The sequence below is a fragment of the Hyaena hyaena genome, unplaced genomic scaffold (assembly GCF_003009895.1).
Source record: "Hyaena hyaena isolate Hyena2069 unplaced genomic scaffold, ASM300989v1 scaffold_158, whole genome shotgun sequence".
Taxonomy (NCBI): Eukaryota; Metazoa; Chordata; class Mammalia; order Carnivora; family Hyaenidae; genus Hyaena; species Hyaena hyaena.
Genome location: NW_024080790.1, coordinates 74,074 through 98,304, shown reverse-complemented (window position 1 = coordinate 98,304; position 24,231 = coordinate 74,074). Strand labels below are relative to the sequence as shown.

The following is a 24,231-nucleotide window of genomic DNA, read 5'->3' as shown; positions in this document are numbered from 1 at the left end:
AACCATCCAACCAAACAAAAACAAAGCCAGGGATGAGTCAGCCAAATTCTGGTATTTTGAGGAAATTCCACAAATACAATTATCCTTTTTAAAAGTAGACTGCTTTAAAAAAAGATAACCAGAGGTGACTCAAAGTTACACCCCAGAGGAGTTGTAGAGGGTCCTGGAGAGGGTTGCCAGATAACTTCAGGGTGCTCAGTTACACTTGAATTGCAGAAAAATAATGAATAATATTTTCATGTATCTTGTATAATTGTTAGATAAATACATCTTATGCCTCAAATATTGCATGAGACACACTTATCTAACAAAATTATTTGTTAGTTATTTGAAATTCAGATGTGAGTGGGTGTCCTGTATCTGCTGTGCTCTGCCGGGCAAGCCTCCTTAGAGAAGGTATGCGAGGGCTGTTAGACACAGGGAGGGGCTCTGGGGAGCACCCTAAAGGGCACTGGATGAACGGGATTTGAGGCCAGTTGGAGTGGTGGTGGTCTGAGCTTTCAGATGGTTCTGCTGGCCGAAAGCCTTTGGTGGTCACTCTGGAGGGTGATTCCACAGGTGGCAAGAGTTGTCTCTGATAGATTGGGGGCCTCTGGGTGAATGGTGCCAGGAGGCCTGACTGGGCCTCAGGCAGCAGCAGTGGCTCTGAAGGCATAGGCCTCCTGAGGCAGCAAATTCTTCATTGAGTTGCAGTTGGGTGTGTGAGGTTGGGCAAAGAGACTGAACTATTTGTGTACCAGGAAGAAGGTCCGACACATTTGGTCTGGCATGTGGTACTGTGGCCTTGCCAGAAAATGAGAGAAACCAAGAATAAGGACTCCTGCCAGTGTGGCCTGTGGCCCTGGCCCCCTTGCTGCTCCCTCAGATGCTGGACATAGAACTGGCACACAGCCCTCCTGCCTGACCTCCCTGAGGAGATCTCTGACAGTGTCCAAGTGAACATAGACCATCCAAAACAATATGCATTCAACCTGTTTCCAGGGGAAGGGAGGAGGTGGGGGGTGGTTGGAACCAGACCTGGAAAGAACGCTATCCTTTAAGGATAAGTAAATAGAAAAAACCACCACCACCACCACCATGAGTTTTTGAAAAATAGCCTGTAGCATTATGGAGAGAATGGAGAACACAATGGGTAGAGAAAAAAAAAAAACCATAATTTAGAAATTACTAGCATAGGGAGAAAATACAACTCAGTGTCAGTAGCAAGAGATAGAAAACAAAAGATACAAACAAGAAAGCACAGAAAACAGAAATCATAGAAAAACATAACAGAAAAAGAATGACACATATTTGTTTTCCTAATAAATGAAAATGGATTAAACTTCTCTACTAAGTGATAAGGACTCTCAGACTATATCAAATTCAAAACCCATTAGACTGTCCTTAAGAGGTATGTCTAAAACAGTACAACTTAGAATGGGTAAAAAATAAATATGGCAAACAAAATAAGGCAAGTACAAATAAAAAGAAGCAGAATTTAAAGTAAAAAGCAAAGGAAACAAAATGTGTGTTTTATATAAATAAAAAATACACACTTCAGTGAGAAAATGCCCAAACATTTATGTACAGGACTATAAACCTTAGACACATTTAAAGCAAAAGTGGTAGGAATATGTAAACTCATACCTCACAGAAATAAAAGCATGAAATGAGAGAAATTAAATTTGCAGTGGGGATTTTAACGCATCTCTCTCCTAGGCAGATGAAGCAACAAGTAAATAAATAAGGAACTGAGAGGTCTGAATAATAAGGTAAAATGTTTTTTGAGTTACATCAAAACTAGCTTTAAAATAGAGAATGAAAAATAATTTTAAACAATAGAGGCTATTTTTTTTCTAATGCTCAGAGAATATTTACAAAACCTGATCACATATTAGTTTAACAATAATTTACCAAAAGCAGAAATCATATAAGACAGATTAAAATGCAATAAAATGAGAAATTAATAACAAAAGTTTAAACAAAAAGACCAACCACTTGAAAATTTAAAAAGTATTTTATTGAGACTTCCAGTATGAACATGGCTGCATAAGTCAGCATTTTCCCCCTTTTCTTCTGGAAATCATTCAAACCCACAAACTCCATTTTCAGTAAAAGTTGGAAACAAATAAAACCCGCAGACTCCAAAATACATGTAAGGGCTGTCCAAAGGCAACCAAGATTGGGTAGAAGCCACTAGGCAGTAGATGAAGAGAAAATGATGAAAGGTCATAGTGGTAGCAGGTCTCAGAAAGCCCCATCCTTCCTAATAAAAGGATGTTGAGAATGAATTAAGACAGGTTCTAGGCACATGGGTGCTTATTATCTTTACTTTTGTGTGTGCTTGAAAACTTTCATAATAAGTAGTTAAAAAATATAGTTCCTGAAGCTGAGATTTCACCATGAAATGTGAAAGTTATCCCCCTTTGTTCGCAGTAATGGATATGGGAACTTTGGAGTAAGGTTCAGACAAATGCCCCTTAGAGCTGGCTGGTTCGGAGAGGCAGAGAAGATGGGGCGACCCAAGAATCACATAGATGAGCCATATTTTCAGGAAGCAGTCTGCCTCTGTGGGGTGTGGGGATGGGAAGGAAATAATCAGGCTAGAAAAATTCAACACCTTTCATGATGAGAAATAATAAAAGAACTCTCAGGGCATTAATTTAAAAATACTATGAAAAAAAAAAGAAAATACAAATCAAAACTTAGAGAAGAGGATATATACCCACCAGGAAAATTTTTCCAAGGGGCAGATGAAATGAAATATTTTGCTGTGAACTTTTCAGAGGTGGGACAGTCAGAATGCAAAGCAGAGATGAAAGAACTCACAGGATGGTGGAAGGAGGAGACCTGATATGTGAACTGGTATGATTCAGGAAAGAAAGAGAAGAACACAGCAGGTTGGAAGGGGCACAGGGCAGAAGGGTCACACAGGAAGGGGCAGAGGACAGAAATGATGGAAGTCAGCTGAAGGATATGGAAATTAAAAAAAACAGAAGTATAAAACAATAAAAAGAAAATAACAAATATAAAAATCAGGGAAAAGAGATCCAACATTTGCATAATTGGAGTCTTTGAGAAAGACAACCAAAACAATGAACTAAAACAAAAAGACACTTAAGAGTGTAATAGAATGTCACTGGAGTGAAGGAATACCTGAATATACATACAACAAGGTCCACTGTGTGTCAGGAAAAACCAACCCAGATTGGTCAACCCTGAGACATATCCTGGTACATGTTATTGGACTTTGGAGATAAAGGAGGAGTTTTTGTGGTAGTCATACCCTTTTCTCTTCTTTTCTCTCTTGTCTTTAAATGACTTTAAATTAAGCCATTTAAAATAGGAAATAAATCAAGGTGGCCTCAGTTTCTCCACAACAACATTTAATACCGAAAGACAGTAAAGCACCATGTGTAAAGTCATCAAGGAAAGAAAGGGTGGCCCAGGATTTATATTCAGCCAAGCTTCCCTTCAGGCACAACGGCTACAGACAACCAGGTGGCATAGTCAGAAACTGGGGATATGGGTCCCATGCCCCCATCTTGAGGAACTCCTAGGGAATGAGCTCAGTTCAGAGATAATGGGGGAAGCCAGAACAAAGGGACTAGTTGTGACCATATTTTACCTTAGACCTATAATGAAAATAAATGGCAGGATTAGGGTAACAGGACAGAATATAAATATGTTTGGTGAAAATGTGGAAGTAACAAAACTGACAAAATTTAGGCACAGAAGGAGAAAAGATGATGGTATACAGAGTGAGGACCTAGATTGGCATGTTATGTTGTAGAATAAATAGAGATTGTATTTAAAATTGGCAAATCAAATAATAGGATTGTGTTTAAAATTGACAGATCAAATAACAGGACCATGAACAAATTATAAGCAAGTAGTACAAAGTAAATACTAAGGAAGACAATACTGCCTGAACCTGAGTGAGGGAGTGAGAGCAGGGAGGGAGATAGAATTCTATTATTTTATTATTGCTATAGTGGGGAACTCATAAATACTGTCCCTAAAGACATAGAGGACTTAGAGAAATAGTAGTATATATAAATGTATAATAATATTAGAATATAAATGCAGCACATCCTAGATATCAGAAACACACACACACACACACACACACACACACACACACAGAAAATAGACCATGCAGGCAAAGATTTAAAAAATATTGATGAAATTGGGAAATGTAACAAACATATTATATGACTACATAAATATAAATATAACCCAGATCAAATATACATATTATATCAGTGCATATCATATCAATTGTTCATTAATTATAAAATTTAAATCTGGTCTCAAGAGATTCATGAAGGTTGAAAATAAAAGCTGGTAAAAATGTGTGCCTAGCAACATTAAAAGTGGAAGTCTCAGTCTTATTATTAGATGAGAGTTGAATTAGTTCCCTCAAATGAATGAGACAAAGAATGATACTTTATAACATTAAATGATACCATTCCAAGAGGTGACAGTTATGAAAATAAACTATGTGCTAAATAACACAATATCATTATTCACAAAACAGAAGTTACAGGAGACATGGGAAGAAATAGTAGGTAAGGGGAGATTTATTTTTCCCTTCTCTCGGTTCATGTCAGGTCAAGGGGATGCAAACGTAAGAGGATATAGAGAGCTGGCATAGTTATTCACCTGATTGAATCCTGTAGCCTGAAAACAGTGATGCCTTTGGCACAGTTACAAAGATTGACCACGTAACAGGCCATGAAGAAAACTTTAATAAAATTCAAAAAGTGGCATACCACTGACAATGTTTTTGATTATAATGCCACAAAATGAGACCTTATTTTTTTAAGTTTATTTATTTGAGAGAGAGAGACAGAGAGAGCAAGTGCAGGAGGGGCAGAGAGAGAGAGAAAGAGAGAGAGAGAGAGAGAGAGAATCTCTGTGCTGATAGCACAGAGCCTGATGCAGGACTCGAACTCATGAACCATGAGATCATGACCTGAGCCAAAACCAAGAGTTGGACAGTTAGCCAACTGAGCCATCCAGGTGCCTCAAATGAGATTTATAATAACAAGATCAAAAGCCCAAAAGTTCTCTCCTATCTAGATAATTAAAAAAAACAAAAACAAAAACTCAACACACCTCTCTTTTAACAGTTCTTGGTAGAAGAGGAAATACAAAGCCACACTGCAGATTATGTAGGAAACAATGATAAAATGCTACATATTAGAACTTGCTGGTTATAGCTAAAGCAGCATTCAGAGGAAATTTATAGCCTTAAAAGCCTAATTAAAATAAAAGAATGAAAAAAAAACCATCTAGCTTGTAATCAAATAATAAAAATAAAACTGTAATTATGGCATGGCAAGAAAATGAATATGATAATGTTATGATCAAAACAAATGAGACGATGCCAAGGCAGTGGTAAGTAGAGGCAATTTCATAGCAATAAGCATTTTCCTCATCAGAATAGAGGGAGAAAAGTAAATAAAGCTTCAACTCATCAAGTTACAAAGAACAGAAAGACAAAAAAAAAAAAAAAACCCTGAGAATAGTAGGAAGAACAAAATAATAAAAACAAAAGCAGAAATAAGAAACTGGAACAGAGGATATGGTAGAATTGACAAATGAAAGAACTGTCCTTTGAAAGAAATAAACTGTGTAAGTGGATCAAGAGCACACTCAAAATGATACATCTCAAATATTAACCAAATAAGTAGTTGTTATTTTTGAGAATCAAATGAAAGGCAATAATAATAGTATTTGCTTTATATTTACTTGTATTTACTAATTTTTAACAATGAACCTGCCTCTGCTTGCATCATTAATTATTTCTTGGAAGGGACAGAACTTGGACCAGGTCTAAATGAGCTACAATACTCAGCAATATGAGAAAGGAATTTACCCGAAGTGTCTTGTCTATCAGTTTCAGGTATAAACAACTTAGCAGGTTTTTAAAAAATATTTAGATATTTATTTTGAGACAGAAAGCAGGGGAAGGTCAGAGAGAGAGAGAAAGGGAGAGTAAGAATCCCAAGCAGACTCCACATTAAGCACAGAGCCCTATATGGGGCTTGATCTCAATGACTGCAAGATCATGACCTGAGCTGGAATCAAGAGTCGGACGCTTAACCACCTGAGCCACCTAGGCGCCTCTGTATATTAAGTTCTTAACAGCACTATTGGGTACATTTTATCATCTATAATAGGAAACTCTTGCTTCATTTAAGCCTAAGTAATTCCAAAACACTAGCAAGTAACAGTGGGTGTTAAAGGGGAATGAAATTGATAAATTGGGTTCACATATTTAAAGTAGTGCTCAAAAGGTCTCCTTGGCCAGGTGTTTGGTGCTACTGCCATCTGGATGTCCTGGACAGTGAGCATCATGGCTTGAAATGCAGACCCATAAATTTTCTAGAGTTCTGTTGCAGTCTTCACATAAGTTAGCTTTCCATTAATTTGTTTGATTTTATTCTCTTAAAAAACTATACCCCCATGTACCTGATGACTCCTAGATACCTAGAACAGAAAAGTGTTACCTAGTGGTGCTGAACAAATGGCGTCCTCTCTTCCTCCCTTCTCCTGTCCCTTCTGTCCCTGACCTTTCTCTCTTTCTCTCCTCTCCACTATTTGCATTCTTTAATCTCTGCTTTTGTGCTTTCCTTCTCCACCCTCTTTGTTCTTGGCCTCTGACCTTCGCCTCTCCTACCCATCTTTGCTTCTCTAATTTGCAAATGGCCTTTTCCCTTCATTTTCTTCTCCATGCCTTCTCATCCTTCTTCACTTGAATACTGTCATCTTTCCTCTTCCTTTGCTATTCCTCTTCTTTCTCTCCTTTGTCCCCTTTTCTTGCCCCCACATATGGCAGGTCTATGACACACAACTGGAGAATGTGGAAGCCTTTGAGGGTCTCTCTGACTTTTGTAACACCTTCAAGCTCTACCGGGGCAAGACTCAGGAGGAGACCGAGGACCCATCTGTTATTGGGGAGTTCAAGGTAAGTCCTTGAGAACGTGTCCCTAACTGGGAGGCCTAAGACTGTGAAATGGCAGCAATAAGTGGAGGAGGCAAGAGCAGAGATACTGTAGTAACTACAGTAATGACCGTGGTGTTGATGTTGGTGACCATGTGGGTGATGGAGGTGGTCACAGTGAGGGTGATGCTGTTGACGCTGTTGATGCATCCCTCTAGGCATGGTGGTGGACTTGGTGGTCCCAGGTGAGATGACTCTGGTAGAAATGAGGGTAATTAACGGCCATGATGGTGTTTGTGTTTGTGACAATGAAAATGAATGAGTTGGCCCCTTTCTTTTCAGGGCCTCTTCAAAATCTATCCCCTCCCAGAAGACCCCGCCATCCCCATGCCCCCAAGACAGTTCCACCAGCTGGCTGCCCAGGGGCCTCAGGAGTGCCTGGTCCGCATCTACATCATCCGAGCATTTGGCCTGCAGCCCAAGGACCCCAATGGGAAGGTAACAATCCTGGGACTCTCACCTCTTCCCAAACAGCAGGCTGGGGTACAAATGGACTGTGGAATCTGGAAACAGCTCTGTCCTGGGGAGTTCACAGTAAGCTGTGGAAACCAGCCCAACACACGCCTTGCTGAGAGCTGACTGGATGCACTTCTGTCTACAGCCAAGTGCTCTGGGAGGTCAGAAAAGGCCAGGCAGCATTAAGACTTGGGAATAATGAGGAAGGCTTCGTAGAAGGCATAGAATTCTTAAGGATTGAAGGAGTTTTGATAGGCTGGGAGGAAGAAGAAAAGAGTATTTTAGGATGGGCCAAAAAACTCGGCAAGAGTTTGTGAGAAGATTGCTTAGTGTCCATTCAGCACGCGGCTGAGGCACAGGAGGAGGAAGGTGTGGGCTGGGACTGGGCTTTGTCATGTTTCAGGTGGTGGGGGTGCGGGGAGGAGAGAAAGGGCTCAGTAACTGTGTGGTGCCTAGCCACGGTGGAGCCCGAGGCCAAAGGAAAAATCAGTAATACTGATCCTGTCTTTATTTAAAATTTAGTATTTTGTTCATCATGGCCTGTTGGCGTTGATTTTTCACTTTTTAAATATTGCATCAAAATTTGTTTATCTTGATTACTGAGGGGTTTTATGGCACTCACTCAAATTTTGTGCCTGAGGCAAGTATCTCATCCCCTCATCTGACCTTGGCCCTGAGGGAGGGCAGGAGTCTGGAGCTCTGGGGAGATGGTGGGGGAGGGGTAGAGAAAACTTGGGAAGAGAGAAGGAGGAAAGAAATGGAGGATGTGGGGATGACTGGAGTTCAGAGGTGCGAGGCCAGGGTCGTCTCTCATCCCCTTAGATGGGTGTAGGCCTTGCGTATGTCCTTGAGGCTGTGGGTGGAGGTCTGGTGTCCTATTCCTGGAGCCCTGCTTTTCAAGGTGAGAAGTCATAGTTGCCCTTGCCCTGCTGGGCTGTCAAAGAGCAGACAGAATAGAGCCATCCCCAACCTAGGCACCACCAACGGCCTCCAAGATGTGATTGTGGCCAGTGGTCAGTTCATACACTTCACTGCTGACCCTGAGCATTCTCTGGCCGCAGCTGCTCCTGGAGGCCAGTTCTTGCAGGAGGCTTTGGGGAAGGCCAAGCTGGGCTGGGTTGGGCTGATAAAGTCCGGCCATCTCTTTCCCTTCGACCTGTTGAAGCAGAGGTCACAGAGAGGACCCCAGCTAGCTCAGTCACATGTAATAGCAGCCACTATTTTTCTGAGGATATGAGTCTTGTCCTCACTCACTGTCTCCCAGTGGGGTGGTGGTTTGGGAGTGTGGAGGACTTGGGTACACCATTTTCACTGCCAGTCTGTGACTAGAAGTCCATGTCAGGGCCACCTGGTGTGGCGGCGTGCAGGACGGGGCCCTTGGCCTGGCAGAATGACAGGATGACAGCTTCTTGATGGCCGGCCTCCTAACCCCATGGGGAGGCAGAGGACTGAAGAAGCCTTGGAGATGTGTAGGGAAAGTGAGTTCCCTGATGTCTTTCTGTCTCTTCCTTCAGTGTGATCCTTACATCAAGATCTCCATAGGGAAGAAATCAGTGAGCGACCAGGATAACTACATTCCTTGTACTCTGGAGCCTGTGTTTGGAAAGTAGGTTGGAGGCAGCTTGGGTGCTGGGGTGGAGGGGCCCATCTGGTTAACAATCCCCCCACAGCACAACGCCCCCCCCCCCTTGCTGCCTCCCCCCTTTCCCCCAGTGTGGAGCTGTGGCTGCCGCTGGGAAGTCCCCAGGTCTTGCGGCAAAGCTGTGGTCCCCTGATCCTGCTTGTCTATTGGGATGTAACCTCAGCTAGCTTTTCATTATGTGCTAAGACTTGAGTCCTGGCAGAAGCTCCTAGTTGATCACATAAACAATTACCTCAAAGATCAGAAATCTAAATGGAAACTCAGAGCACACTGGCTAATTATTCTTTTCCTAGGTTAATTTTTCCTTTAGAGTAAATTTAGATTTACAGAGAAGTTGCAGATCTAGTACAGTTTTTGTATACCCTTCATACTGTTTCCCTTGCCATTAACATCTTACCTAACCACGGCTTAGTTGTCAAAACTAAAAAAAAAAAAAATCGATAGTGGTGCGTTACTGTTTACTAAACTCTAGACTTTATTAGGATTGGGCCAGTTTTCCCATAATGTCTTTTTACTGTTCTAGGATCTAATCCAGTATCCCATATTGCCTTTACTAATTGTTCTCTTTTTTGTTTCATGTTCGTCCCTAGTGGATAGATAGAGCAAGAGATAGTAAAATGCTTCTTGAAATCCAAGAACAAGGAAAGGAAGAATGCGTGCCCCTTGCATGGGAGTAGCTCCCAGGCATTGTGAATTGCTTGCAGTTTGGATGTGAGCTTGTTTAGGCTGGAGAAAGAGTTACGGAGGGAAGTTGGTGGCTAGTTCTCTAGCATCTGTAGGAGAAGGTGTGTTGTTTTGATATTGTCAAGTGACACATTGAATTCATAAACCCATGTCTATAGATTTAGTTGCAGTCACTGAGCTCTGCAGTGAGGGCCAAGTCAGCCTGGAGAATTGCTGCCTTTGAAGGCGAAACAGTCCTTCCAGTGATGAGCCAGCAGCAAGCTGGACTGGGAGGGAGGGGCTGCAGGGAAGGAGGTGGGAGCAGCTCTGTTTGGTGAGGTCCGGTGGCCTGCGTGAACCACAGGCTAACGGTGACCTGGCGGCAGATCATAATGGGGCCAGTTCCACCAGTGGGGCGGGCGTGAGTGTCAGGGCCCAGGGCAAGGTGGGAGAGCGAGTGCAGAAACTGTATAACTAACTCATGTGTGGAGCAAGCACAACTCGTGGAATTGAATGAAAACACAGCTTTGCTTTTATCTGCCAATATCCTATAAACATGTATTCGTGGGGGCTGCCTTCCTCGCTTCCTGAGTAGGAACTGGGCAGGCAGGTGATGTTTCTGCTTACTTGCAGACAATCTGCTTTGTCCTAAACCCACAGTGTCAAGGTGGTGACCAGAATGCCCCTCTGTGTGCAGTCAGGAACCTGACTGGCTCTAGGGTAGTTGTCCCCTCTCCCAGCAGGGTACAGCTGTGCCACTATGGGTACAGACGCTTGCAGTGTGTAGGTGTATGTGTGAAGGGAGGGAGGGGGCTCTGCCTCTCTCCCTTTCCTGACTGATGACTCCCCCCCAAACCCCGACTAGCTGCCCAAGTTTAGTTTGTGTGGGGCCAGGACTAGGGGAGCCCCTGCGAGAGGAAGGCCCTGTGTGCTCACTGTTTCTGTTTTGGGGGCACTCTCTGGGTGGCAGATGTTAAAGCTGATATATTTTCTTGTGTGTGCTTTCCGTAAGGCTCCTCTGAGCCCACCCACTGAAGCTCCCACGATGTGGCAGATGCTATGTCCCTTTACTGGTGGCCCTTTTCAGATGGGCCTGTCCACAGTCTCACTGCTGGAGCCCCGGGTCCCCTGGGGTAGGATTCAGGGTGGCCTCATGGGGCCCCAGCCAGGAGGGAAGCAGTGTATAGCCTCTTGCTCCTCCTTCTCCTCTCAGCTGCCTGCTTTCTTTTTCTTGAGTAGGAGTCAGGTGCCAGGCTTCTGCCTCCCACCTGCAGGGAACTATTTCAGGGGAAAAGGGACTCTACCTCTACATTTGACCAGGGTAGGGGATGGAGAGCTCAGAGCACAGCAGGAGCTCTCTCCAAAGACATCTCTTCACATATCCTCACCCTTCTCACCCTGCAAGCAGGTGTGAACCCCCAAGTGTCCCCAGAGTGGACTCTGGGCCATGCCCCTGGTACATTCTAGAGCTCTGCCACTTTCACATCTCTTGCTTCCTGTTGTCCTGGTTGAAGCTTCAGTGTTAACTCTCTGTTCCAATGCATTTGTTCATTTTATGGTTTATCAGGCAGGTACATACCATAAGCTCAGCCCAGAGGATTTGGGAGCATCTGACACACATGTGTATGTGCACGCGCGCACACACACACACACACACACACACACACACACTCTGAAAAGGCCAGTATCAGTAGAGCGCTGGGGGTAATAATTTAAGATATATAAGAGACCTAGGAGGGTGGGCCCCAGGACCACTCTTGGAAGGGGAGGAGGGGGCCAAGGAAGGCTTTCAAGCCCCTGCTCTTGTCCTGCTCTCCCTCCCTTGAGTACCTGCTGTGTCCAACAACATCAGGGAGCCTACAGCATCCTGACATCTGTCCCGGGCCCCCTGCAGGATGTTCGAGCTGACTTGCACTCTGCCTCTCGAGAAGGACCTGAAGATCACTCTCTATGACTATGACCTCCTCTCCAAAGATGAAAAGATTGGGGAGACAGTCATCGACCTGGAGAATAGGCTGCTGTCCAAGTTTGGAGCTCGCTGCGGACTCCCACAGACCTACTGTGTGTAGGTGCACGGGGGCTGGTTGCTTCTCTGCCAACAGGCCTGCCCCCCGCATATGGAGCACTTCATATGTGTCAGCTCCGTGCTTAGCACTTCAGAGGTGTTCTCTCGCTCCATCCAGTTGGGGGTCTTATCCCTACTGTACAGATAAGGAAATGTTACGGCTTGTAAATGGTGGGATTAGGATGTGAACCTGTTTGTCTGACTCTAAGAACCTGGCTCTTTATCATATTATTGTAATCCACTTCTCCTTAAGACACTATTGAGCCCCTGTAGAGGGAAGAATCAAGAAGAGGGGAAAAGCAGGGGTGGCTGGGTGGCTCAGTCACTTAAATGTGCAGTTTTGGCTCAGGTCATGATCTGACAGTTTGTAAGCTCGAGCCCTGCATCAGGCTCTGAACTGATAGCTCAGAGCCTGGATCCTGCTTCGAATTCTGTTTCTCTCTCTGCCCCTCCCCTGCTCATGTTCTGTCTCTTTCTCTCTCAAAAATAAACATTAAAAAATTAAAAAAAAAAAAAAGAAGGGAACAGCGAAAGGAGACAGTGAGACACATGGGTGCCAGTTGAGCCTCAAGGAATTGATGTCAGGTGAACTCGTGTGTACATCCCCTGTCCACTTTTTGCCAATTGGGGTCTTGTTAGGGTCTGATTATCTAAATCTGGAAATGGGAAACATCTAGATTCCAACTCAGTATTTATTTTTTTAAGTTTATTCAATTATTTTGAGAGAGAAAGAGAGAGAGCAGGGGAGGGGCAGAGAGAGAGAGGGAGAGAGAGAATCCCAAGCAGGCTCTGTGCTGTCAGTGCAGAGCCTAACATGGGTCTTGAACCCACAAACTGTGAGTTCATGTCTTGAGCTGAAGCCAAGAGTCACATGCTTACCTGACTGAGCCACTCATGCACCCCCACCCCCACCCAACTCAGTAAGTATTTAAACAAGTTCTGTTGTCTCTAGGCCTCAGTTTCTCTGTGTTTAAAGTGGGTGCCCCAGACACAGCCAGTGAGTGTGCCCACATAAAAGTCAAGGGCGGGTGATACCGTGCATGTGGTACACAGGTCGCTGTGCACCACTCTGCCGTGGGCAGTGCCCTGGAGCATCTCTTCTTTGCCTTGTGTTTCGGCCTCAGCTCTGGACCCAACCAGTGGAGGGACCAGCTCCGCCCCTCCCAGCTCCTCCACCTCTTCTGCCAGCAGCGCAGAGTCAAGGCTCCTGTGTACCACACAGACCGCGTGGTGTTTCAGGATAAAGAGTACACCATTGAAGAAATAGGTGAGCTGCCACAGGCCCCCAGAACCACGGTGGTCTCGCCCTCTATGTCAGGGATTGGGTTGGGCCAGGGGCCAGGTCATGGTTAGGATTTGTTTGCTTCTGGCTTTGGCTGGTCAGACTTGAATTGGAGTTTGGGGTGCAGACTACTCCTGCGAAACAGTTTTCTACTTGAATTGCACTAGCCCGCCAGCTTGGCGTTCATGGTATCTTCCGAGCCTCCCCCCCACATCCCTCCTTCCTTCCCCAACACTCATAGCTCCTATACCTAAAGCACCCAAAAGGGGGTCCAGAGAACCTGACGCGTCCGTGCTCGCCCCTGGATCTGCCCAGTGCTCGTGCCTGAGAACTGCGCCACATGCTCCCTGTGTGTCTGGGATGCCCACAGGCCTACACTGCCCATCAGGAGCAGCCCCGACTCCCTGGAGGTGTTTACAGGCCCAGGGGGCCCCTCACTTCCTGCTGGTTTCAGAGATGTTTGATGTCAGAGCTGGTGCTGAGGTTGTAAACGGGGAATGGCAGCTTTGATTCCCCCAGCCCCCCCACCTCTTCTCGTTCTGTTTTCCTGACTCTTCTAGGTCGTGACTGAGCCAGCTCCTCTCCATTAGGCCTTAACCCAACCCCCATTCTCCTTTCCCATAGAATGTGCATCTGTTTTCGGGGTGGTCTCATTTCCTTCTGCTAGTCTATGAGCAGCTTTAGCACAGGGACCAGGGCTCATGGTCATAAATTCATAAGAAAGGAATGCCAGAAAGCTATTGATGGTGAGGTCGGACATCTGCCTAGTTTTGCAGATGAGGCCATTGAGGCCAAGAGTGGTTAACGATATGCCCAGAGTCACCCAGCCGGTTATAGGAACAGAACCAGATTCCTGGCCCAGTGTTCCTTCTGCAGTGTTGTGCCCCTTCCTTTGTGGTATCTATTGAAGTGGGCAGAGCAGGCTTGATAGATGAACATGTGTGTGTGTGTGTTTGTGTGCCTGTGAGAGTCTGTGCTGGTCAACAAGGGCACATCTGAGTGCACATACCTGTGTGTGTACATGTGTGTTTGGACAAATGTGGGCCCACCTATGCCCAGTCAAAACTTCTATTGTGGGGGCTCCAAGTTCATGTTGCTGGCTGGTTGGCCAGGCTTGTGTGGGTCAGAATCACCCCTGTGTCCTCATCTCATCCACAGCGCCAGCCCTCAGCCCACTCCCTGGCAGGGAGGAGCTGTACCTGGGAAGCACGAGGGGGTAGGGAAGGGTGTTCACATCTAGTCATGCACCCTCCTAAATGAGGGTGTCCTGCTGACCAGCTGTGTAACTACTCTGTGTTTCATTTCTGCCATCTGTAAAATGGGCACCATAATAGCATTTGCCTTATAGAGTTATTATAAGGATAGAACTTATTAATATCTATGAAGAACGGTGCCTGATTCCTGTTCCAGTTCACAGTTATTGCTATTATTTTAGCTACTGCTAGTAACAGAACAGATTGTGTGAACCAGAGAATAGTAGTATTGAAAGCACTTAGATGCCCAATCTAGGAGTAGAGGTTGCTGAGGATCAGAGTTTGGAGCAGTCAGGGAGGGCTTCCTGGAAGGGATGAGCTTTGCTGAGCAGGGAGGATTTGTATTGGTGGAAAAGAGGAAGAGCTTTCCAGAAGGGGCTTGGTAGAAGCGATGGCAATGAGGAATCTGGATTTTAAGTCTGGAGCCAGTGGACAGTGAGGCTTCCCTTACAGAGAGTGAGACCTGAGGATGAGAAGTGTGTCTTGGCTAGAGGTGAGGGGGGAGGGGGCAGGGGCTTCCCGAGGCCTCCAGGCAGCCCTACCATTCCTTGCTCACTCAGCTCTGACAACTTTTTTGTCTTCTCTCTGGAGCAGAGGCTGGCAGGGTCCTGAACCCGCACCTGGGCCCAGTGGAAGAGCGCCTAGCCTTATATGTCCTCCAGCAGCAGGGCCTGGTCCCTGAGCATGTGGAATCCCGGCCCCTCTACAGTCCCCTGCAGCCAGACATTGAGCAGGTAAGACCTTGACCCTTGGGCCCCTGAGCCCTGACCCCCAGCTGGCTCTGCCCCAAGGACAGCATGCACATGCCAGAGGCATTGAGCAGGGAGCTCAGGATTTGGCCAATTCCTCCTTGACATGTTTTTCCGCAGTCTGGGTGGTGACCACTGTAGCCTATGTGGTGGGGGGGGGGGTGGGGGACCTCTGAGACCTGTCTCTCCCCTCCACCAGACACCTACAGCCCTCAGGATCTGGGGAATAAGCCCAAGTCACCTCCTCTATCCCCATGGATAGACCTCCTACTTCCCATGAGTAATGCAAAAGCCTTGCTGTTTCAGCATGGCCCAGGATGCCCTCCCCTACCATTGGTGAGTGATATCCAGCTGGCTGGCCTTGGGCTAGGCTGCAGTGAGGAATTCAGACAGGGCTGCCAGCACCCTGTGACAGAATGGCAGAGCTGTCATTGAGAGCTGTCACCAGGAGGGCCAAGGGCATCCTCCATGCAGAGGGAGGGTGAGCAGAAGGGCAGCAGGCCCAGGGCTGAGACTGGGAGGCTTCCTGGAAGAGGTGAGGTTGGGGCTAGGTTTTGGAGGTGGAGGAGAGAAAAGATTACAGGCAGAGAGAGGCCAAGGTCGCAATGAAGGTGCCTTTGTAGACATGCAGGGGACATCATCTCTGCTGTTGGAGAGAGCTCTCTTCCCCTTGATATGAGGCTGCCCCAGAATGGCACAGCTGATGTTGAAATGTGAACTTTCCTTCTTGAGCTATATATCCTGGAGAAGTTACCTCAATCCCTGCTCTTTCTCTGTGAGATGGGGACAGAAGTAATACCCAACTTGCAGAGGGAGGGAGCCAAGGGTGGCAGGTAGAGCGGTTTCTGGTCATGGAAGTCCTCTGAATCCCCTGTGGCTAAACTGTGTTCTCTGACCCTCCGTGACTTTGTTCAGTCTCTCAGCTGGAAATGCCCTTCTTCCCTTTTCCCTCCAGCACGCTGAGACTCAACTCAAACATCATGGTCTCTGAGAAGCCTGCCCTGACCCTGACCCCCAGGCACAGGTCCACGTCATCAGCCCTGGGGCAAGCGGCTCACTGCTGCAGTTGGCCCTGTAGCCCCATGCAGGGCACCTCCTCTTTGGGGTGGTGGTGAGCCTCTCCTTGGCGGGGCCTGGATGTTCTCTGCTCTGTGCCCTGCCTATCTGGCACAGAGCAGGTGGTTGGTAGGTTTGGTGGAGTGAAAAAGGAGGGGAGAAAACAGAGTTCTGTCCCCCTAGGGGAAGCTGCAGATGTGGATCGACCTATTTCCAAAGGCCCTGGGGCGGCCTGGACCTCCCTTCAACATCACTCCACGGAGAGCCAGAAGGTGACTTACCCCAGCCATTCGGCTTGGAGCCGCGTGCAGTGGCAGAATGGTTGCAGCCAGCTGCGGGTGGGACCTGGAGGCCACTCTTAGGCCGGGCGGGAGGCCACTTGGGCCACAGCGTACCACTCTTGTATGGGCGTGGCCAGGTGCCCGGCCAGGCAAGCATCGGGGTCTTGTTGGGTGAGCTGGCTTCTTAGCTTCTCAGTCAAGGACTGCCCACCCTTGGATGGGAACTCCATGTGGACTTGAGCCATTCTTCACAGGTTTTTCCTTCGCTGCATTGTATGGAACACAAAGGACGTGATCCTGGACGACCTCAGCATCACGGGGGAGAAGATGAGCGATATTTATGTGAAAGGGTAGGGAGTCATGCCCCTTCCTGCCTGTCCCGGCCCCATGGTGCTGCTCTGCTTCCTCTGGGGTGGTGGAAAGTGGGGGGCTCTGGTGCAGGGGAGGGAGAGAACGAGAAAGGAAGGAGGGCCTTATGGCAGTGATCTCTGCCCTTACAGAGTCATTCTCCTACCATATTTCTTCTACAAAAATCTCTGTGTTGAACGTATAAGGTTTGAGGCTGTCCCTCAGGAGAGAAGTTAGAATGCCTTAAAATTTATGGCACATTCGGTACTTCCTGGAGATGTCTTGGGAATTATTTTTGTTTTATCCTTTACCGAGTTCATTTACCTTCTTAACTGCCTGAGGATGTTATGTTGAGGAGGCATAGTGTGGTGGAAGCCTTAATTAGGAATGTTCTCTAAAATGTTGTCTAGTTGGATGGTTGGCTTTGAAGAGCACAAGCAAAAGACCGATGTGCATTATCGGTCCCTGGGAGGCGAAGGCAACTTTAACTGGAGGTTTGTTTTCCCCTTTGACTACCTGCCGGCTGAGCAAGTGTGCACCGTCTCCAAGAAGGTGAGCATCGCTCCCATCCCCCGCGGTGCTAGTCCTGGGGTTGTCTGTGGTCCCTGTGACTGCCCTGCCATCGTCAGCACTCACCACTGCCCCCAGTGTTGGAACCCCCTGGGCCATCACCGCGTGATGACTACTGCCATAGCCCATCACTCGTCTCCCCACCCCCACTTCTTCCATTTCTACCGTTATTGCCATCGTTGGCATCGCTACCACCCCACAAACGCCCCCACACCAGTTCCACAACCATCGTACACAGCTCAGTCCAGATCCTGAAACTACTGCTTTCCTCCTGACCCCAGACAAACCAAGCAGCAGGAAGGGTCACAGGGCAGAGTGGGAAGAACTTTTGTAGGAAAGCCCAGCACGCTTATTGAAGGGGCAGTGGGGAAACCCCACAGGGCGATATTCCTCGGAGCTTTGCCTATGGGTTGGGTTGTCCATAGGATTGGGGTTGCTTAGCTAAGTCTCTCCTGCTACCTCATACCCCACATTTCTGTGTCTGGTGCCTGTGGTCACTGTCCACGCTGGACAGTTACTGGGAGCAGCTGTGGTCTTCCAGGCCGAAGACACTGCCCTCCTCCCTCCCTGACCTCACTGCAGGCAGAAAGCACCTGGGGGACCTGGTGCATCAGCCAGAGGGCAGAGGTGGGTCCCTCAGCTCTCTGTGTCTCAGCACCTCTCCATTTAGGTCTTACCTGGGCAACAAATTCATTTTTCCTAAAGTAGGCAGATCCTGAGGCAGGCGGCCTCCTTCCTGGGCACTGCACTTGTCCTCGGGGAGGCCCCAGAGCACAGGCGGAATGGAAGCAGAGGGCACCCCCATTGGAGCTTCTGCCCGCCTGCATCCCACTTAGCACCATTCCACCTTGGGGCGCTCTCTCTTCAGCAAAGTGAATGCTGCTCTGGTGTTCTGAGGTTCCTCTGGCCCCATTTCATTCCTGAGGTGGCTCAAGGCTTCAAGCCGCAAAGCTTCTGCGACTCCTCTTTCTCTCTTGAATGGCTGAGTGACTTAAAGGAGGGAAATAGAGAATGTACTTCCTATGTGCCACTTAGGTAGGTCTTCTTAGCTCTGTTCATTCCATTCTTTCCGCGTGACCCCTTCCCAGCCTTACACACGGGATCATCTGCATTTTAGAGAAACCAAAATGGTCCACTGAACATTCTGAAACCATCAAACAAAAGAAAAGAGGGTTAAACAAGGTTAAATGAATGCTTTCACCCAGGGATTGCTGCGTAGTTCCTGCCAGAAGGCAGAATTTAGCAACAGCCTTGGGTTCTGTGCAGTCAAGGAAAACCTAGCCTGTTTGTAGGTTTAATCTTGTTTGCCTTTGCTCAGGGTGTTTGTCTAGCACGAGTTGTTTCCATAACAAAGCAAGTGCTGCATTTGTTGGGGAAGAGCTCTAAATCAAACACGCACTGCCTCTCTGCTGTGGGCAGAGGGAGAGTGGGGGCCGGGAATGGGGAAGGGAGGGCTCAGGCACGACATACAAGGGGCCAGGTGTGCATGGGAAATTGAGCCTGAGAGATGCAGAGTGGCCTGTTTAGATGGGAGGCGGGACTACCCCCTTCATTGTGACAGGTGGAGAGGTAGGCAAGGAGTCACAGGAAGCAGAGGCTCTGTTTTTTCTACAAAGTAGGAGGAGAGATAATATCCTGGCACTGAGGCAGGTGACCTGAGGTAGATGAAGAAGGCTGGAAGTAACCATTGTGCTGAGTGAGGGAGGGAACAGAGAGAGAGAGATAGGGAGAGGGAGAGGAAGAGGGAGAGAGACAGAGAGAGCTCATTGTGATGCTGAGAGAGTTACCTGGAAGTTCTGAGGACCCGAGTGGAGTTGCTGGTTAAGAATCTGAGGTGGTTGCATTCTGGCAATGATGGCGTTTTATGTCAGTATTACAGGTACCGGCAAGGAAGAAGGAGAGAATTGGGCTGACCCACCGTGGCCCAACCCATAGGCTTGGGCTAGCCCTGGAAGAACGAGAAGGCTACCAGGGCTGCTAGGGTGGAGAGAAGGAAGACGGTCAGGGAGTCCAGGAGAGGCCCCCCGGGGGGGGTGGGGGGGCAAGGGGAATGGAATTCCAGAGGGTACCATGCTCCAAGAGAGGGTAGCTGGAGGTACGGGTGGAGGACAGAAGAGGAGGTTGAGAAACAGAGCCCAGGGAGCTCTGAAGTCAAGCAGGAACGTGAGGGGGGAGCTGGCTTGACCCAGGAAGAGCTAGCTGGCCCCTCTGTGGGGGGAAGGGACCCAGGAGGCAGGTGGAGCCGTGCCCCTATTGAGGCACCAATGAGCTGGCCTGGGCCACAGGACTGAGTCTGAGGATGGGAGAGTGTGGGGTTACTGCACGGCCTCTGGGCGCCCCAGTCCTGCCGCAGAGCCAGGCCTCTGCCGAGGGGTTCAAGGCCTCTGGCAGGCAGGCCCTCCGGGGACCCCATTAACCAGACGAGACTGTCGTAAAGCACAAGGTCTCCTTTCATCCGGCTGCTTTGAACCACCGCGGGTCGCCCCGGCCTGGCTCCCCACCTGGAGCCCAGCACACCCACTGGGGCCTGCCTGCGCGTCAGGCACCCACCCTGCAAATAAACAGCTAGTAAAAGGGCCCAGACCGGGAGCGTAATGAGCGCCTGGGACCTGGGGGGCCATTCCCCAGGCTGGAGCCCCAGCCCAGCTGCTCCCACCAGGGGCTGTTTGAACCTCTGGCTCATTACTGAGCCCATAAACCGGGCCGGCCGGAGGAATGGAGGATGCTGGCGGCCTGTGCAGGCGGGCCTGCGGAGCTGGCCATAAAAGCCCCGCCAGAGAAGGCAGGCACCTGCAGGAGGGCTGGGGCGCGGAAGAGGGGAGGCACCAGACAGGGGCCAGCTGGGGGCACGAGCCCCTCGCCAAATCAGGCAGTGGTCCAAGCTGCAGTTGTGTGCTTTGCAAGGTGACCATTCCTCACAGGGCATGGATTTTGGTTCAGGAGCCCCGTGGGTCTATGTGCCCCGGGGTGGCCACACAGCGGGCACAGCCCTGGCTGGGCGGCAAGCCTGTGTGTACAGTGTGCCCAGGAGCAGGCAAGCCCTCTGTATCAGCAGTGCTCCCCAACACCCCAGTCTGTCCCCCAGGACTCCAGATCGTCGCAGTGTTTCCTGTCCTTGCCACTCACTCAGCAGAAGCTCCAGCGAGAGGACAGAGGACAAGTGTGAGCGGGAAAGCCCCAGCGATGGTCCTCCGGGTTGAGTGTGGCTGGATTCAGGGGTGGACCCAGGCCGCAGCGTGCCTGTCCTTACCCCTCAGCTCCTCCGCAAGGCCTCCGTGGGATGAAACCCAGCATAATGCTGGTCCAGGGAGTGGCCTGAGGGAGGTGGAGTAGGAAGAGCACGAGGGTGGTGAACTTGACAGCACCTGGGGCTTTGGATTTGCTCCAGGGCAAGCTCTTGGAGATAAAGACGGGGTGGGTTGCCACGCTGAGGGAGGAGCTGAAGTTACAAGCCCTGGTGTCAGCTCCTTCCACCAGTGTGTCAGGGGGATCCTCCTGGTGACAGCAGGGCCCAGGCTCCCAGCTAGCCAGCCCTGTCCCCAGGAGCACACGGGCAAAGCAGGATTTAGAGGCGAGAGCAGGACTGGAACCTGACTGCCTGGGTTTGAATCCCGGTGCACTGCTTCTCAGTGGTGTGTCTCGGGCAAGCTACTTGCTCTGGTTTTGACAGCCGTAAGGCCAGCAGCATGTCCTGTATAGGTTGTTGGAAGGATAGATGATGAGCTCATGGCAGTAAAGGGCTGGCACATAGGAAGTGCAGATTAATATTATCATCATTAGCTGTCAGATCTTGGGCAAATTTTTAACTTCTGCAAGTCTCTGCTTCATCATCTGTAAAATGGGTATGAAGCCTCCATCCATGGACTTGGGAGACTTAAAGGAGCCACCTCATGTGAAGTCAGCCTGCATGGGTCCTTCCTTGGTCCTTGAACATTTTCTGCTGGGATCTTGGCAAGCTTCCTTCCAAGTCCTGGTTCTGGCAAGTCCCTAAGAGATGTCCCATTCACTGCCTCCTCCAGCAGCCTTCCAGGCTGGAAGGGGCCACAGTTCTCTCTAATCTTGCTTTCCTGCTTCCTCCTTTGGGCCAGGATGCTTTCTGGAGGCTGGACAAGACCGAGAGCAAAATCCCAGCACGAGTGGTATTTCAGATCTGGGACAATGACAAGTTCTCCTTTGACGACTTTCTGGGTGAGCACCGTCTCTGGTCAGCACCATCCTGCACATTGGGAGTTGATCCAGACCCCCCCCCCCCGGTGTGTGTGTGTGTGTGTGCGTGCATGTGCACACACGTGTGTCACACTTGGGAAGGCTGGCAGGAGGAGTGGTCCTACTTCTTGCCCTCAGTTGGCTCAGGGTCACCGCCCCCTGTTACTGAGTAAGATCTGTGACACAGAGCAGTGCCTGAGCAGTCAGAGGGGCCTGTCAGCAGAGGTGGGCCTGAACGCTGGGCTACACTGGATGGTAGGAGGCAGGCACGTAAGGAAGAGAGGAAAAGCACAGGTTTGAAGGCAGGGCAAACGTGACCAGGCTGTCGCCGGCTGTCTGGCCTCACACTTGACGGGATGCCCCCACCTCAACCCCTGTCTAGACCGGGCAGAGCGGGCCTAGTAAGTGGGGGCCACAAGTCAGTCTTCACCCTTGTGCCTGAGTGATGAGTGAACGAGCCACCGCGGCTCCATCCTCCAAGCCCCCAGGCAGGATTCCTGTGGGGGAGAAGAGCGCAGAAACCTGAGCTGGGCTGAAGGATGTGGTAAGGACGGGGTGAGATGCAGGGCGAGGAGGATGGCTGCACCGGGCCAGCAGATGGGACTGTGAGTAACAGCCCTGTCACAACTGCAAGAGTTACCCAGAAAGTGTGGTCTAGCCATACAATTGGACATTATTCAGCCACAGAAAGAAAGGAAATACGGATCCGTGCTATAACATGGATGAACCATGCTAAATGAGAGAAGCCAGTCACAAAAGGACTCATACTGTGTGATTGCATTTATAGGAATCGTCTGCAGTAGGCAAATCCAGAGGCAGCAAGTAGCCTCGTGCTGGCCAGGGGCTGGGAGAAGGGGATTGAAAGTGCCGATGGGGATGGGGTTTCTTTTGGGAGTGATGACAATGTTCTGGAATTTGATAGTGCTGGTGATTGCACAACTCCGAATATCCTAAAAGCCACTGAGTTTTACACAAAAATGGTTAAAATGGTACATTTTATGTTACGTGAGTTTTAACTCAATTTAAAAAAGAAGTGAGCCGGGGCGCCTGGGTGGCTTAGTCGGTTAAGCGTCCGACTTTCGCTTAGATCATGATCTTGCGGTTTGTGGGTTCGAGCCCCGCGTCGGGCCCTGTGCTGACTGCCAGCTCAGAGCCTGGAGCCTGTTTCAGTCTGTGACTCCCTCTCTCTCTGACCCTCCCCTGCTCACACTGTCTCTCTCTCTCCTACAAATAAATAAAACATTAAAAAAAAAAATTAAAAAAGAAGTGAGCCTTGTAAGAGAGGCATTCCTGGGTTCCTGTTCCACTCTGCCACCTGGGGACAGGGCAGCTTTGGACGAATCACTGGAGCCCTTCTTGGGTGGCCCTTGATTGCAGAAAGGTGAATTGGTCTTTGCTGAGCCTTTGGGCCCCTGCAGGGGACGCTCTGAGGAGCAGCCCCTGCAGGGATGAGGAGGAGGGCTGCCTGTTCCCCCAGCTCCACTCCCCACCCTGCCCCTGCCACCCCTGGCCTGTCACCCGCCCTCAGAGGATGGGGGGCTCTTGCAGAATGTCACTGTAAAAGAGTCAGCCTGTCAAAATCAGGGCATCGGTTGCACTTTTGTTATTTTGCCGATTCTCCTGTCATACATAATTCCTGTAGAAAAACTAGGAAATATAGATCAACAATGCCTCCCTTTACTTCTGTATTAAAATTTCTCTACCTAGAGATGACCTCCACTAATATTTTGGCATATGTTATTTCATATATAAGCAAACACATATATGTTATGTGTGTATTTATACACACACATATATAATCATCCATGGCATGTAGAGAAAGCAATGTGAGTTTATAGCACACATGTGTTTTATACCCTGTTCTTTTGGGGGAAAGCTCAATATTTCAAGAACATCCTTTCTGTTGGTAGTTTCCTGCCTCATTTATATCTGCCTCATCGTCCTTAATCCTTGCCTGTTGGTGGGCCCTATTCTGCCTCTCTTCTCTTGGTGGGTACTCAGCTCCTCTTTAGATCTAATAATGTGAGTGTCACCCTCAGGCACCCATCTCTGAAGCCTATATATTTTTCCTGAACTGTAAGAAGTCGATTTTTAGGGTCTTTATACATTTTCGTTGTTTTTGAAATACTTTGTTCAAATGCTCTCTAGAACGTTTTTACATTTTTATGTTTACATTTTACTCCCACCTGTGCCCATTTTGGATAAGGGTGTCATTTTCCCCAAACTTTTGCTACCAGTGTTCTCTTTAAAAAAAAAAAAAAAAAAAAAGCCAATCTAACACCTTGTTTTAAGTTTTTACTTGCATCTCTTTATTCCTGGTAAGGTAGAACTTTAAAAATGTACTTATTATCCGTATTGTTGGTGAGATTTTATTTTTCATGGGTTTGTTCAGCTTGTTCGTCTTTTATTTTTGATTTTCAGAGCTTTTTATATAGTAAGGACACATTCCAAATAATTTCTCCTAGTTTTTTTTTTTNACATACTGAAAGCAGACTGTTGATTTATTTGTAAATGAGTTTTCATACCAGGTAAAAATATTTTGAGGTATTAAAGAAGTTCATTATTCAATTATTCCTCAAGCAAACAAACGAACACAATGTGCTCCATCTTATAAGAATTAACCTAGACATTCCCTATAAGTAAATAATTCGATAACAATTCTGGGATGC

The 24,231-nt window shown here is 48.2% G+C and overlaps 1 protein-coding gene across 2 annotated transcripts in view; it reads left to right on the top strand.

Annotated features, from left to right (window-relative positions):
* The window catches only part of DYSF (dysferlin), a 203,486-nt gene that overhangs the window by 168,969 nt on the left and 10,286 nt on the right, over positions 1 to 24,231 (top strand). For both annotated transcript variants that reach the window (XM_039239562.1, XM_039239561.1), the window contains 10 exons: positions 6,827 to 6,955; positions 7,274 to 7,429; positions 8,962 to 9,053; positions 11,647 to 11,817; positions 12,942 to 13,084; positions 14,947 to 15,086; positions 16,341 to 16,429; positions 16,693 to 16,788; positions 17,197 to 17,338; positions 21,445 to 21,544. In XM_039239562.1, coding sequence (XP_039095493.1) covers positions 6,827 to 6,955; positions 7,274 to 7,429; positions 8,962 to 9,053; positions 11,647 to 11,817; positions 12,942 to 13,084; positions 14,947 to 15,086; positions 16,341 to 16,429; positions 16,693 to 16,788; positions 17,197 to 17,338; positions 21,445 to 21,544 — 1,258 coding nt within the window. The remainder of the gene's footprint in view (positions 1 to 6,826; positions 6,956 to 7,273; positions 7,430 to 8,961; positions 9,054 to 11,646; positions 11,818 to 12,941; positions 13,085 to 14,946; positions 15,087 to 16,340; positions 16,430 to 16,692; positions 16,789 to 17,196; positions 17,339 to 21,444; positions 21,545 to 24,231) is intronic.